Source organism: Rhyacophila brunnea, unplaced genomic scaffold, assembly GCF_057557595.1.
Source record: "Rhyacophila brunnea isolate RB1 unplaced genomic scaffold, BYU_Rbru_1.0 scaffold_16, whole genome shotgun sequence".
Taxonomy (NCBI): Eukaryota; Metazoa; Arthropoda; class Insecta; order Trichoptera; family Rhyacophilidae; genus Rhyacophila; species Rhyacophila brunnea.
The window spans coordinates 16543930-16558134 of record NW_028232816.1 but is presented as its reverse complement, the minus strand read 5'-3'; the positions used below and the strand labels follow the sequence as shown (position 1 = coordinate 16558134).

At 35.5% G+C, this 14205-nt stretch overlaps 2 protein-coding genes across 2 annotated transcripts; one reads left to right on the top strand and one right to left on the bottom strand.

Annotated features, from left to right (window-relative positions):
* Positions 1-524: 524 nt before the first annotated feature.
* LOC147074470 (SAP30-binding protein) lies at positions 525-2911 on the bottom strand. Its single transcript, XM_085943398.1, has 2 exons — positions 2635-2911; positions 525-2381 (listed from the first exon to the last, which is right to left on the bottom strand). Exon 2 carries the CDS (start codon positions 2365-2367, stop codon positions 1495-1497), a length of 873 nt encoding a protein of 290 aa, XP_085799524.1. The 5' UTR covers positions 2368-2381; positions 2635-2911; the 3' UTR covers positions 525-1494.
* Positions 2912-4196: 1285 nt separating this feature from the next.
* LOC147074469 (WD repeat-containing protein 89) lies at positions 4197-14196 on the top strand. The gene is made up of 8 exons (XM_085943920.1): positions 4197-4281; positions 4411-4555; positions 4985-5205; positions 6007-6188; positions 7956-8219; positions 8724-8815; positions 12438-12540; positions 13128-14196. The coding sequence occupies exons 1-8, from the start codon at positions 4272-4274 to the stop codon at positions 13269-13271; spliced, it is 1161 nt and encodes a 386-aa protein (XP_085800046.1). The 5' UTR covers positions 4197-4271; the 3' UTR covers positions 13272-14196.
* The last annotated feature ends 9 nt before the right edge of the window (positions 14197-14205 follow it).

The window sequence follows — 14205 nt, the reverse complement described above, 5'->3', positions numbered from 1 at the left end:
TTATTTTATCAACCTTCCTAATTGATACTATTAATATATATATATATATATTTTAATCTACTTTGAACATCAATAATATCACATCGCACCCCCACAACTAAACCGCTACAATCCAAAAAACGTCAGACAGAGAAAATCAGCTTTGAAGTTTTTACCATTCGCATTTCTGTACTGTGTTTTTGAAATATATTTAGATATTGAATGAATTTTTGACTTGAATTTGATGACGTAGAGATATGAAATTGTCGGTACATATACTATGAACGATAGACAATGAAACGTAGTAATTAACTCAAAACACGTAATTTTGGACTTGTGGCAGTTTACTTGCGGGGGTACGACATATCCATCATCATGGGTTCATGGGTTATCCAAATATTACAACTGAAGGATGTAAGTATATCATAGAATAGGTATAAAAAGAAGTGGGTAAAATATAATTAATTACTTAACTCATTTGGAGCAGTTGGCCATTAAATATAATTAATGTATTATTTAAATGTGGTAATTAAAAGGTCAGCAGTGATTGTGTTAATGTTTAATTACAAAATTAAAATAAATACATTATTGTTCTGTATGGTTTTTTATTGATACTCCTTGTATTATTACTATAAACATTTATCTATAAAGATTTATATTAAATTATTTTTTATTCAAGATAAGGTGTTTCAAAATCTTTTTGGAAAGGGTAGCCATCTTTGTAGTTTGAATCAATGACATTATTTATTTTGTTTGGCACCTCTCAGATAAAGTAAGTAGTATTAGAAATTATTCACAGGGACACGTTGGGTCGGTAATTTAATTTGTTAAGGGCACTCGCCCAGCAAGTGAAATATGTGTGTTCAAATCCCACTTGGTCCAAGATATTTTCTAGGATTTTTCTGATAGGTAGGTAACACATTCAAATTTTTGCAGGTTTTGCAAACTTACTTTGACAATTAAAAAACCTTTAAACTTTTCTGTTTTTTTAAAGTAGGTACTTATTTCAAATATAAGAACAGGGTTTTTCCAATCTGATACAATTGACATTAATGTTTTGTCATTTTTTACACAATGGCGGAATATTCCAAACTCTCGTTGAGTAACAATCTGTATCAATATTTTTGCCTGTTTAAAGGTTTTTTATCCAACTTAAAGATTTTACTGACAGATGGTATCCATATTTCATTTATCGGACACATCGCATGATCTGTTAATATGTAATAAGGACCAATTGGCTTGCTGAGGACTAAGGGAGTGCAAGTAAGCAGTTTTCACACATACCATTCCACATACCTACCTATTTATAAACAAGACCCCATTTAAAAAAAATGATAATAGCTAGATATGTACAGTCTACAGTTGCATATTTAATTTTGAAATCGATATTTACTCAACATGGATTATTTTAATCCTCAGGACCAAAATTATGTCACTGTAAGACTATGATCTCAATCACAAAGGCCAATATTGGTCTATTGTTTTCACACCACACTATTTTCACAAAGTCTGACATCAATTTTTAGCTTTTTTGGGTAGAGAACCAAAGGCGGATATAACTGTTCCTTTGGTTCCGGTGACAGCTGTCGTAAGAGCGGGTTGAACTAGTCCCGCCGGCTTGACGGGTTGTTTAATGGCCATGCTATTAGGCGCCGCCTGGTCCCATTTGGACTTTCTTTTTTTGGGATCGTCTTCCACTTCTGACTTCTTAATCAAACCGGTAGTGAAGTCGATTCGCGATAACTTCTCTTTCCTATCCTTTTCCCTTTTATCCATTTCGATCTTCTGAGACTTGGCCAATTCTTCCGAAAACGATTCTTTGCCCCAGCGGAGAGGGTCATACATTTCAGGCGGATAATTCGTATCTAACTCATTGATATTACAAAACTGAATAAGTTTCTCATAAATACTTGGATTTCTAAAACTCTTTCTGTCTTGCATAACTTTATTCATATCGGTTCCGTCGACTATCATTTTGCTGTGGAAGTTGGTTATCTTGTCTTGTAACTCAAGAGGACACTTGCCCGCGGGTTCCTGTGGTATGGTGACGCCGTCCTCGGCGACTATTGCGGGTTTACGAATCGGCTCATTTGGGTCGGTTTCCATTGATTCGCTCTTGTCCAGGTCTGCTATATTGGCTTCATCGTCAGAAACGACGGTATCGTCATTATAAGAAACGAGTCTTTTAGGTTGTCTCGGTGAAGATGGGGCGGATGCGTTATTTGTCGTAAGGCTAGGTAAGGCTTTCGAGGGTGTACTCGGCATAGATCGCGTCGCAGGTGAAGGACTGTGGCTTTTATCTGGTGAAGATTGACCGTCGTCCATATCCTCCTCGCCTTCTGAATCTGTGTAGGTGGCTGTTAATGAAGCCAATGCCTGTGACGCCATTTTGCTCGACTGTTCTGTTAAAAAACTTTGTTATTAGTAATTAACCTCAAATTATGTCAGTGGTGGAAAATTATTATTAAAAAACCACAATTATCCTAAATAATAATGATAAAGTCTGAGACAAACAATGGCTCGATTGATTTATTGAAATATAACTTCAGACTGTCACTGATTTACTAAGAAATATTTAATCAAAATAATGCATAGGTGACATGGCCACAAGATTGATGTTCCAAGATAAAAACAATTATGTTTGTACTAACAAACCTTTCTCAATTTATTCAATATCTTCGCTTCTTATAATTACATGTGCCACAGTTTCAGAATATTACAAAATAAATTAACTGTTAATAAAATTAATATTATGAAAATATAATGACATGAGTAACGCCATAGACAATTGTATTTCACCATAAGCAAACTTCGACAGTTTCTAAAAAAAAAAAATCCATTAATAAATCATAAAATTTAATACTAATTCGGTTTAAGCGATGGTGCCCACAGAACGCGTCAGGCGCCGCACTCGCGCAAAATTTCTACAAGTGGCGCATAAATCATTGAAAATACAACGTAATCAAATACGCCAGCGCCCACTGGATATGGCGACGCATACGCGCGCGCCGCATGAATCATCGTTGTTTCGCGAATCACCGCTTCTCGGCGATACGAATGAAATAAAATACAATGGAGTCCATTCATTGACCACAGCGAGTAAAAACACGCTGCGCGAGGCATTGTCGATCGACGGGCGGAAAGCAATTATTTAATTACAGAGAAGTCATTGTTTTATTTTGTTGAAGAATGTCGTCGTAAATTTTAATTACAAGCCCCGAAATAATATAATATTTTTATTGCTTTGTTATGAGAGGCGCTGTAATAATATTTATTTTGTGCTGCTTGGGCCGCTTATAACATAGGTGAAGGGTAATGCGCGGGAAGAGACGTGTGATTATGGTTATGAATAAACACTGCATTCGCCGACTTCGCGCGCCCGACGCGTCTGTGGGCACCATCGCTTAAACATCCGTTTGTAGGGCACCGTCCAATCACTTTGAGTTGTAGAAATAAAATTATAAATTAAAATAGCAATAATGATAGGTACCTACTTATGTTCTATTCTAAATTAATTGCATAAATTACTTTTAAGTTTTATTGGTAGGTAAAACTCCTTTCATTACTCCACTCGGCAGACCCGACAATAAAGTGAATGTCATTTTCTTTTCCAGTCGATTCGTCCATATTAATGTCATTGATAAATTAAGTAATTAATTGTCAAATTATTCTGTACCTAGTTGAAGCATCATAATATTTGGTTGTAATAATATATTCGTTGTATAAAGGTACATCTGGATTATAAATATGAATTTTATAGATATTTTATGGCAACTCTAACCAGTGTTGCCAACCGTACTATAATTATAGTATTTGTACTATAATTTTGGTCTGCGTACTATGTACGATATAAAACAGGTATAGTACGCCCAAAATACTATAATTTTGAATATCGGAAAAAATATGTAAAAAGTACTAAAATTTCGAGATTTTCGTTCGATAAATTGGTGCAAAGTACTATAATTTCGCAATATAAGAAAATTTGGAGAACTTGGAAAAAAATTGCTCGAAAAACGTAAAAACATTTCTTGACTTTGAAAATAAAAGGGGATCTCTCAGTCTTTCGAATTCTCCGTTATTTTTTTCTGAGATACTTATACATTTTCAACAGATGACAACGCGTACTATACTTTTTTCCCAAATACTATAATTTTGGAGGCTCTGTACTATAATTCCACTTTGAAAAGATGGCAGCACTGACTCTAACTAAATAACTCACATGTGTTTATAAATAAACGTCAAATCACATGTAAACTTGCATGTTTGTGAATTAAATAAATTATAACTTTAATATGTTAGAAGGTGAACTCTCGTTCGTTGAAATAAAATCGTTCAATTAACGTACATACTTAATTGATATGTCAATATATCATTGAAATTTCCCACTAGATCATATTTAATCATTCTAACCTTAAACTGTTTTGTTTTCAGTTCCACTTGATGTTATCAGAGAGAAGTTTGATGAAGATGCGTGTAAAGCATCTTTGCATGCTGAATTTCCAATCTGTCATAAAGTAGTTGACGAAAGAGCTATTTCACTTAATAAAAATTATATTATCAAAATATGCGGGAAAAGGTAAACATTATTTTCATATAATAAATACATAATTAAGGTACCTACTATTTGCACCAAATTACATGGTTTTGTATTTAAAAGATGTGTTTACGGCGTAACCAGATGCATTGAAATGCAGCTCTCAGTAATGATAATTAATTTTATTGAAGCACCTAAGTACTTGGATGCAAAATTAAAGGCTATTCAATAATTCGCGAATAAGTTTGGTTAGTCATCCATTTCACCGCATCCTCAAGCAAGGACATTGTATATTCAGGAGGACTCAAAGGATCTGGGAGCAAAGCAGTGGTGAATTAGGTGAATAATATAGCATATATGCGAGTAACTTGTGAAGTTGAGCGCCACTCATAAATAAACACTAATATATCTGAAAAAGAGATATGTTTTATTGTTTTAGTTTTTATGAAAATATTTTTTTACTAATTTTAGTGACAAAATTGGAATAGTCACCTCTGATTCAAAATGTGAGGTTTATTCACATGATGGAAGCTCTCTTAGACAAGTCTGCAAGTTCAGCGGGCACAAAGGAACCATTTGCGATATTCGATTCTCACCAACAAATGAAAATCTGTTGTTCACTGGGTCGTCTGATGGCAGTATTAAGTTATGGGATATACGGGCATCTGACAAATGGACTACAAGCTACGAAGGTGTTTATTTATTTTCATATTTAATGATAAGTATATATAATAATAACGCAGTAAAGATAGACAAATCTAATGACAGAAAAAGGAACCATGGGTCCCCTATACAAGAATATGAGATGTGATGTAATTTGCCAAACAAGCCGAGTATATCACTCATGCCGACATAATCGCTGGACAAATTCTGTCATCTAGTTATGCCTAAGAAATCTAAAGTGGTGAAAGGGTCACCCTAAAAGCCCCATGATGGATTAAATTATTGAGTTTGGTGGAAATATCATGGACTATCATGAGCCGAGAAAAAAAGGAGAGAACTTGGAGAGACAGTCATCCAGCATCGGATCGACTATGACTGCTGATACTAAATCCGATCTACAAAATTGCACATGGTTTATGGAACAATGTATTAAAATAATTTTATTATATTATGGAATATGAGCCCAAAGTGCTCACCGATTTTTAATGATTCACTCTAGTAAAGCCTTAATGATGAGGCTGTAATGGCGTGATTGAGTTAGTTAATCACCTCCAAGAAACAACTTTGCTGCAACCTCTCTTCACTGCTTTACCGTCTGTATGTATTTCTAAACAGTTGAACCAACTCAGTTTTTTTCTTGTGACCCTTCTTTTGATTTCCTGTCTATTGAAGAGTAGTTTGGTCCTTTAGACATAGCCCAAGGGAGATGTTTACTATTAATTTGTAAATAAGTTCAAAATAGTCGCAAGATTATTTCTATTATTAAAATTATCAAATATTTTTCTGCTTGAATTTTGAATTATAATATTATTGATTTTATTATTTTGTAGAGCCTGCAGAAACAAAACAGTTCACAAAACCATTCAGCGCATTCGATATTTCGTGTGATAACAGAGTATTGTGTGGAGGATCCGACTTGATAGAGGGCGATGCATTTATGTTATTTTTTGATGTCAGAGGCAAAGAATTACTTGGAGCATATTGGAACTCGCACACCGACGACATAGTACAGGTATTTATTTTTAATTACTTTATGTTACATTTGTTGTTCAACAGTAAGCTATATCGAAATGCAAACAATCGCAGGATTTTAAAATCGATTTCCTAGTAATACACCATATGACAGTGGCGAAGGGAAAGACTGGAGATCCAATATAAATAGTGCAAAACTAAACTTTGTCAGTCATACTTATTCGTTTTCATTGAACTAATAATACAAATTGTGGATGGTATTGATAGTTTTTAAAATTAAATTAAACCCTGCCTAAAGCAAGCCATAATAGATATTGATTTAAAAATATTCTTCTGTCTATAAAATTTCTAAAATGTGCCATTAAATCATACATAATTTTAGATATTTTATCGACTGAAGAATATTTTTTAGCTATTCTGGTTTGGTTAGGCAGGGCTTAATCGAATTTTCTCAACCATCTGCAAGTTGTATTCTTAGTTCTGTGGGTGCCTAACGGATCTCCAGGCAGAGTGTATTTTTAAGTTAGCATCTTAAGTTTGTTTTAATACCCTACTATCCAGCATGACTTGGCAGGAAACCATTAATTTATAACTACAATGTATCTGGCAACATAATATTGTTAAAATTACAAAAGCGATTTATGCGAGTCAATCAAATTTCAACAGAAAGCTAATTTAGCAAAATAATATAATAATTTAATGAATCAATAATATCGCAAATTAAGAAATAATGCTATGTAAGTTTGCTATGATATTCACAAAAGTTGTTTGTATGAAAATCAATCTTACTCAATTATTGAAACTGCATAATTGTTCAAATTAAAATCATTTGTTTATAATTTACGAAAGAATCATCCATTGCACAATAAACTTCATAAGCATGATTATCAAAATATTCAAGTAGTTGATAGCAGCATTTCCTTTGTCTCAATTCACTATAAAAGCTAAGGGGGCGAGATATCACAAACACGTATTAAAGCCGTTCTAAACTCTAGTCGCATCTACGATCTCACGATTTGTAATCCTCTCGCAATACATCTACGTAATTATTAATTGTAAAATTCATTAATCTCATTGTACAAGCCTGTATTAACGATTGTAGCTTTTTGTGGTTAAGGGAGATAAACTGGGTCTACTTTATCACGCACAAATCCTTCTACTCATTGGAACCTACCTAACCCATCTCACTCCATCCCTTACCTCAGTTCAATGAAAATAAATAAGTATGACTGACAAAGTGTGGATTATTTTTGTCAGATTTCCACAGCCCATCACTACTATTATGGTTTTGTCTAGTCAAGATTTATTTGAATTGTAAAAACTAACCAATACAATCCTGTAATTTGTATTTTTAGTTCAATGGAAACAAATAAGTATGACTGACAAAAGTTTAATGTGCACCATTTATGTCGAATCTTCACAGCCTACCTCCACCCTTCGCCACTGCCATATGGTATTTTACAGTCTTACATTATTGTAGATTAGCATCACCGGAGGATTATGGATCATTTCATAACTAGTGGACAGCTTTAAGTCCTCATAAAATTTTGTAAACGGGCTGTCAGAGAGACCATATTGACGCGACGGGGGATGATATAGGTACCTAAATATTTATTTCGGTTGGGACTTTACGTAAATCATATTCAGATCATGAATCTAGATTGTGCTAGAATTCAATTTTTTTATGAAAACTGGATATTGCACATGTTGGATTGTTAGTCCAAAGCATTACCAACTTACCTGCAGTGGCAAATAGCTGGATTTTTTTGTTTTATGGCTGATTAAAATTTTTCTATAATTTTTTTAGGTAGAATTCAGTAAAAAGCAGGCCAACAAGCTGGTGACGGGAGGTGTTGATGGACTAGTGAATGTCTTCGATATCAGTGAACTGACCGAGGATGATGCGCTGCAGTACTCCCTCAGCACGGAATGCGCAGTCGACAAAATAAACTGGATCACCGAAGATACCATTTCTTGTGTAACCCAGAATGTTGATCTACAATTTTGGAACATAGAGACGGCTGATCAGACATCTACATTTACCCGGGAAGATATTACAAAAGCTATGAGGGTAAATTAAATATTGAACGATAATTTTAGTTGAAACTTCACCGAATTAGGCCTTTCCATGAATCCAGTTTCCAGTCATTTAAGTTGAAATTATTGATTAGCTTTGCGTACCTAAATAATTGCAGAGAAACAAATCTTTAAGTTTACTGTATACATTGAAGCAGACATTCTTGCCATTCCTAAATTTATTATGAAAGACAACATTCATAAGTCAAAATTAAGTAAACATTAGCTTTTAGCCTTCTTTCTATAATTACAAGGTCGTGGATCCCAGGTTTTTGTTTTGTCGTTTTGGTTTGTGTAAAAAAATGCATGTTGTTTTCTCAATGTGTATTTAATCCAGTGCAAGGACCCAATGGGTACCAGCTATTCCTCGTAAAAAGGTCTGGTAAAGCAACCTCCACTCTGTGGAGGGGTCAAGTAAGTTATACAAGGGGCAAACAGAAATTACTGAAAAGTACCTATGGAATTTGTTTGAATAATAGAAAAAACAAATTGTTTTCAGAGAACATGTGCCGATGACTGCTATGTAATTGATGTCTATAATACAAAATCTAATCAACCAATGTTGTTGGGTGGCTCATATTCTGAAAGAGGGTAAGTCAGTCATTCATGGAAGTTTGGTGTACCTATTGATACCAAATAATATTTATTATATTATCATAATGCCTAAATCCCCCAAATGAGTCAATGCTAGACCATGATGCACAGCGAAACAAAGAAAAAGAAAGTTACCGTTATCTGTTTCTGGGCGGATGGAGGGTCGACAGTAGATGCAGTCAGTCGGCTACCTACCCTTGTTGAGCCCTTACGTCGCCTCTAAATACGATTCACTACCTTTTTCGCGCCAAAGCGCGCGTTTACAAATGTTGTTAGTAATTAATTGTTACTCGCCAAGCGAAATATACTTAATGTCCCTGAATCGGTGTTTTTAATAAGTGGAAAAGTGTAAATCGACACCCTCCGTAAACCAATACTTATCACTATATACATAGTACATTGTCACCTCCGAAAGGGGGGGGGTAGGTAAATGCGCTGTACCCCCCTGATGATGAATGTCATGTCAAGTCACGGTGGTATTGTCTGCTTCTTTCGGGGACATGTTTGTGTTGATTGACAACGCGGAAGTACAGGCGAAAACAGGGCGTTTATTGTTCGGAATATAAATACAATAAAGTACAGCGTACAAAATATTTAACAAAAATATTAAAAAAAAAAATAATTAAATTTAAAATGGCAGTGACGCCGGGAGCGCGGCGCCACAGCCGACGTCCGCAGAGACCAAAACCCGAATGACCCTAATAGGGGCTGGTAGGGCAGAGTAGGTAGTAATCATACCCAACAAACAATTCACAATTTTATTATTCTATCTCTGAAAAATGACAAAAACAGCCTCTGGCATATGTACCTGGCTTGTAAGTAGGTACCTCAGGTCTCATATTTCAGACCTTTTCTAGGTACATGCTTTGGAAAGGAGCTGTGAATTTCTTGGAATTATTACTACCTTCTGCATTTCTTTGCTTGTTAGCTACATATTTTGAAATATTTGAACTAGGTACAAATACATATTTTTTTAAAGTAATCTCAAATCAGATATTCTAGGTGCTAGGTACATTGTATGGCTGGGAACTTTGCTTCCAATATTGGTCAAAATTGGATGAAATAATGTAGGTAATAATATTAAAAAAATGATATTAATAATTATTACTATTTGCTTACGGGCTAGAAATTTGCCTCGCAGTCGATCTGTTCATGTTTGCATGAATCAGCCCAATGATGATTCAGGCCTCATGGCCTTGGATCCTCTGAGGATGCCATGGTTTAGGCGGTATCAAGCGACCTCTCTGGGAAAGGCCCTGAACCGTAATTGGGCCGATTAAGATCGACCACGATTCAAAGTTTTTAGCGTGTGTAACTGGACAATGCGGCGGCTTGATATGTGGGTGGTTGCATCTCCTGCGTTAAAGGATCGAAGCCCCTCCGAACCGTCGGTGGCCGGTCAAACTGGGAATACAGCACTTTGACGCCTCGCGGTCAGTGACTCCACAGTTTTCCGGACCTACCGTAAGGATGCTGAGAGAGGAGGGCGTCGCGCCCAGCTTGTCTTAACGCCGGTCCGAAGATCGAACGACACTTCACCCAGATGCATACCACGCGACCACTTTTTGATTGCTTGCTTGCCATGCCTCCAGTTACACACACTGACAGGCAATTTTACATGAAAAAAAACTATGCTAACACGTAATTGACACAGGCTAAAGTTTTTTTACACAGGCTTAGGTTACTAGGTATAAACTGACGCTAAAATGTTGTATATTTAAACTGTCTTTACACCACATTCAAACACAAACACTATTTGAAACTGCCTAACCTATGACGCTATGCTACGGCTGGTTGAGGATGCTGCTAGGCTGCTCGCTTTGCTGCTGGAGGCTGCTTTTCTCTGCTGAAGAAGGCTGCTTGGCTCTTCCGAAGTGTGGTAGATGACGCGCCGGTGGCATCGACTACGCACTTTGGTGTCCCGTGTCTGGGCCAGGGCTGATTCCAAGGCTCGCAGACAGTTGGAGCCAGGAACTTCCTCGACGTATCCGTCCGTGGGCCAGGGTCGACTGATGATACAGCTGGTCGAAGAAACATCGAGAGTCCTTGGTTTTGAAATGGTCTGGCGTGCTGTTATTCGGCAGCATCCTCGTGCGTGATTACCGATGATGCGCGATGAGTCGGCCGGCGATAGTTTCCTAACTGCGGCGGATCCATGACAGGCGGCATCTTGAAGGCTTGATGATTCTGCTTGCTTGCAAGTTGAGCGCCACCAGAGGTCAAGCCTCTGGACGCTGTACTATCTCCCACAATTCCACACGCTGCTCTCTCTTCCGGTTGTCAATCAATCGCTTCTCAGGGCTTGGATTCGGGCGAAAGAAATTCCGCCTACCTCCTAATCGTAGACGATCACGATCAGAAGGCGTATGCCCCACGTTGGGCGCCAAATGTCACCTCCGAAAGGGGGGGGGTAGGTAAATGCGCTGTACCCCCCTGATGATGAATGTCATGTCAAGTCACGGTGGTATCGTCTGCTTCTTTCGGGGACATGTTTGTGTTGATTGACAACGCGGAAGTACAGGCGAAAACAGGGCGTTTATTGTTCGGAATATAAATACAATAAAGTACAGCGTACAAAATATTTAACAAAAATATTAAAAAAAAAAATAATTAAATTTAAAATGGCAGTGACGCCGGGAGCGCGGCGCCACAGCCGACGTCCGCAGAGACCAAAACCCGAATGACCCTAATAGGGGCTGGTAGGGCAGAGTAGGTAGTAATCATACCCAACAAACAATTCACAATTTTATTATTCTATCTCTGAAAAATGACAAAAACAGCCTCTGGCATATGTACCTGGCTTGTAAGTAGGTACCTCAGGTCTCATATTTCAGACCTTTTCTAGGTACATGCTTTGGAAAGGAGCTGTGAATTTCTTGGAATTATTACTACCTTCTGCATTTCTTTGCTTGTTAGCTACATATTTTGAAATATTTGAACTAGGTACAAATACATATTTTTTTAAAGTAATCTCAAATCAGATATTCTAGGTGCTAGGTACATTGTATGGCTGGGAACTTTGCTTCCAATATTGGTCAAAATTGGATGAAATAATGTAGGTAATAATATTAAAAAAATGATATTAATAATTATTACTATTTGCTTACGGGCTAGAAATTTGCCTCGCAGTCGATCTGTTCATGTTTGCATGAATCAGCCCAATGATGATTCAGGCCTCATGGCCTTGGATCCTCTGAGGATGCCATGGTTTAGGCGGTATCAACATATATTAATAAAATAAACCATATGGTTTCGATTTCAATAAATAATTATTATAAGCTTTTACCTTGGCCAATACTTTTATTATTTTACTTGTTTTATATTACGACCATTGTGTAGATTGTAGGTTTTATTTCAGTCCTAATAATTATGGTTACGTTATAATAAAAGAAATCTATCAATATTGTTAACATCTATTGAAAATTTACAATGAAAAATAGTATATAGAAAAGTATAAAATATAAATGCATATTATTATGTATTTATTAACAAATCTGTGATGATACGAATTAAAGACTTCTTCACAAAATATGCTATTGAATTGGTGATTCTATCTGCCTATAATGGTTTATGGTAATTTTACTTTATTTGATGAATTTATCAATACATATTATTTTAGAGAATGCATGAGAACCTTGAAGATAGCTGATGGAAATCTTCAACCCCTTTCCAATTTTGAAGAAAACAAACAGATTGTCCGTTGTAGTTGGTTCGACTATGAAGTGAGTACCTATTAATTTTGTTGCACACTTATTGTACACTCCACACTGGTCATATTCAGACAGAAAATATTATTTACCAGTGTATTTCAACACTTTCCTAGTATTGGCTGTTTAACATTCAATCATTATTGGAATCATAGTACTTATTTCAATTCACGCATTGATTTAAAAAATAAAATTCTCTTAAAAATGCAGTTAATCCCAAGGTTGTTTAGTAATCTTTTGGAGGGTCCATTCATTTCTGTTATTTGAAAGTCTGTATAGTATGTGTCGAACCGTTTGGGAGTTGATACTTACTTGGACATATATCGTCATCCCTCACGTGAAAGTGTGGTATGATCTCATGATGCCGTGGCCTAAATCAGTGTAGTGACTTTAGTATTCAATTTTTTTTCTCTCTTATCGATCATTGCTCTTCATATTGGGTGTGAAGTTAAATTACACAAATTCAGATTGGTACTCAATGTCAAATTCGTTAACATTAAACTCGCAAATTGCATCAGTGTTGCATTGCCTATAATATACACACTGACCAGCTCATCTGCACTTTCCGTTGTGTCAATATGTAAATATGATTTTTTTTGCAGAATGAATTCTTGGTTACCGGAGGGGAGTCAGGCATTTTGAACTTATGGCAGAAATCTGTTCCATCTCTGTCAAAGAGTCCACAAGTAGGAAAGATGACTTCAGCAATGGAGAAGGTGAAAATTAAGAAAAAGAAGCCATATTAACCATTCAGTTTTTTTTTTTTAAATTTCCTTTTGTAATATTCGTATAAAAATAATGAATAAACTATGAAATATAGTGTATCTTATTCAGTATCATAATTTATCCTCATAAACATAATGTTTGAAGCAAAACGAAACTCTTTTGGTTACTATGCATATGGTAATTCTGATTCCGTCTCTTTCCACAAAAATGATATTAATCACTTTCTTTCACTGTACAGTCCTACTTCTTATATAATAACTCTCGTGTGCATTATGTATTACGATTATTTTCCATAAAATTGTTTGGTGATTTATTAACTGTAGGTACAAGAAATGAATGTTTTTTTTGATTTAATTTCAATGGTAATAATAATGATAATAAATAAGGGATATAATATTGTCGTAGTCACACTAACAATGAATTGGCAAGATCAATCTCATATGATTTAATTTTCATAATTATTGTGTATTGGATAATATAAAGACAGCATTCACTGGTAATGTATTTTTTATTTATAATATATCGAGGTAACATTCACATACAAAATAATTTATAACTAGCTGCAAAAAATGTCATATAGTGCAAAAATACTGTCTTATACATATATTTTTAATAACACAATTTGGAATACACAATGACAAAAAAATATAAAAATCGCATAGAAAAAAGAAATTTAATGATATCGAAATCATCCCTCACTTAATAATTAATAAGCATGGCAAAGTATTAAATATACGATCCATAGAGAAGTTTTTATATAATAAATGACAGAAAAACACAACTTCAGGGGAAAAAATTGATTTCATTTGAACCTCGAATGCTAGGCACACATTGTGAAATAATTACATTATGTCAAATATCTGTGCGATGCTAAGACTATGTGTACTGAAATTCTTTATCAGGAATGGCTATGATGGCTATGTGAGTTAATTCCGTGACAATTTTGTGGTGTTA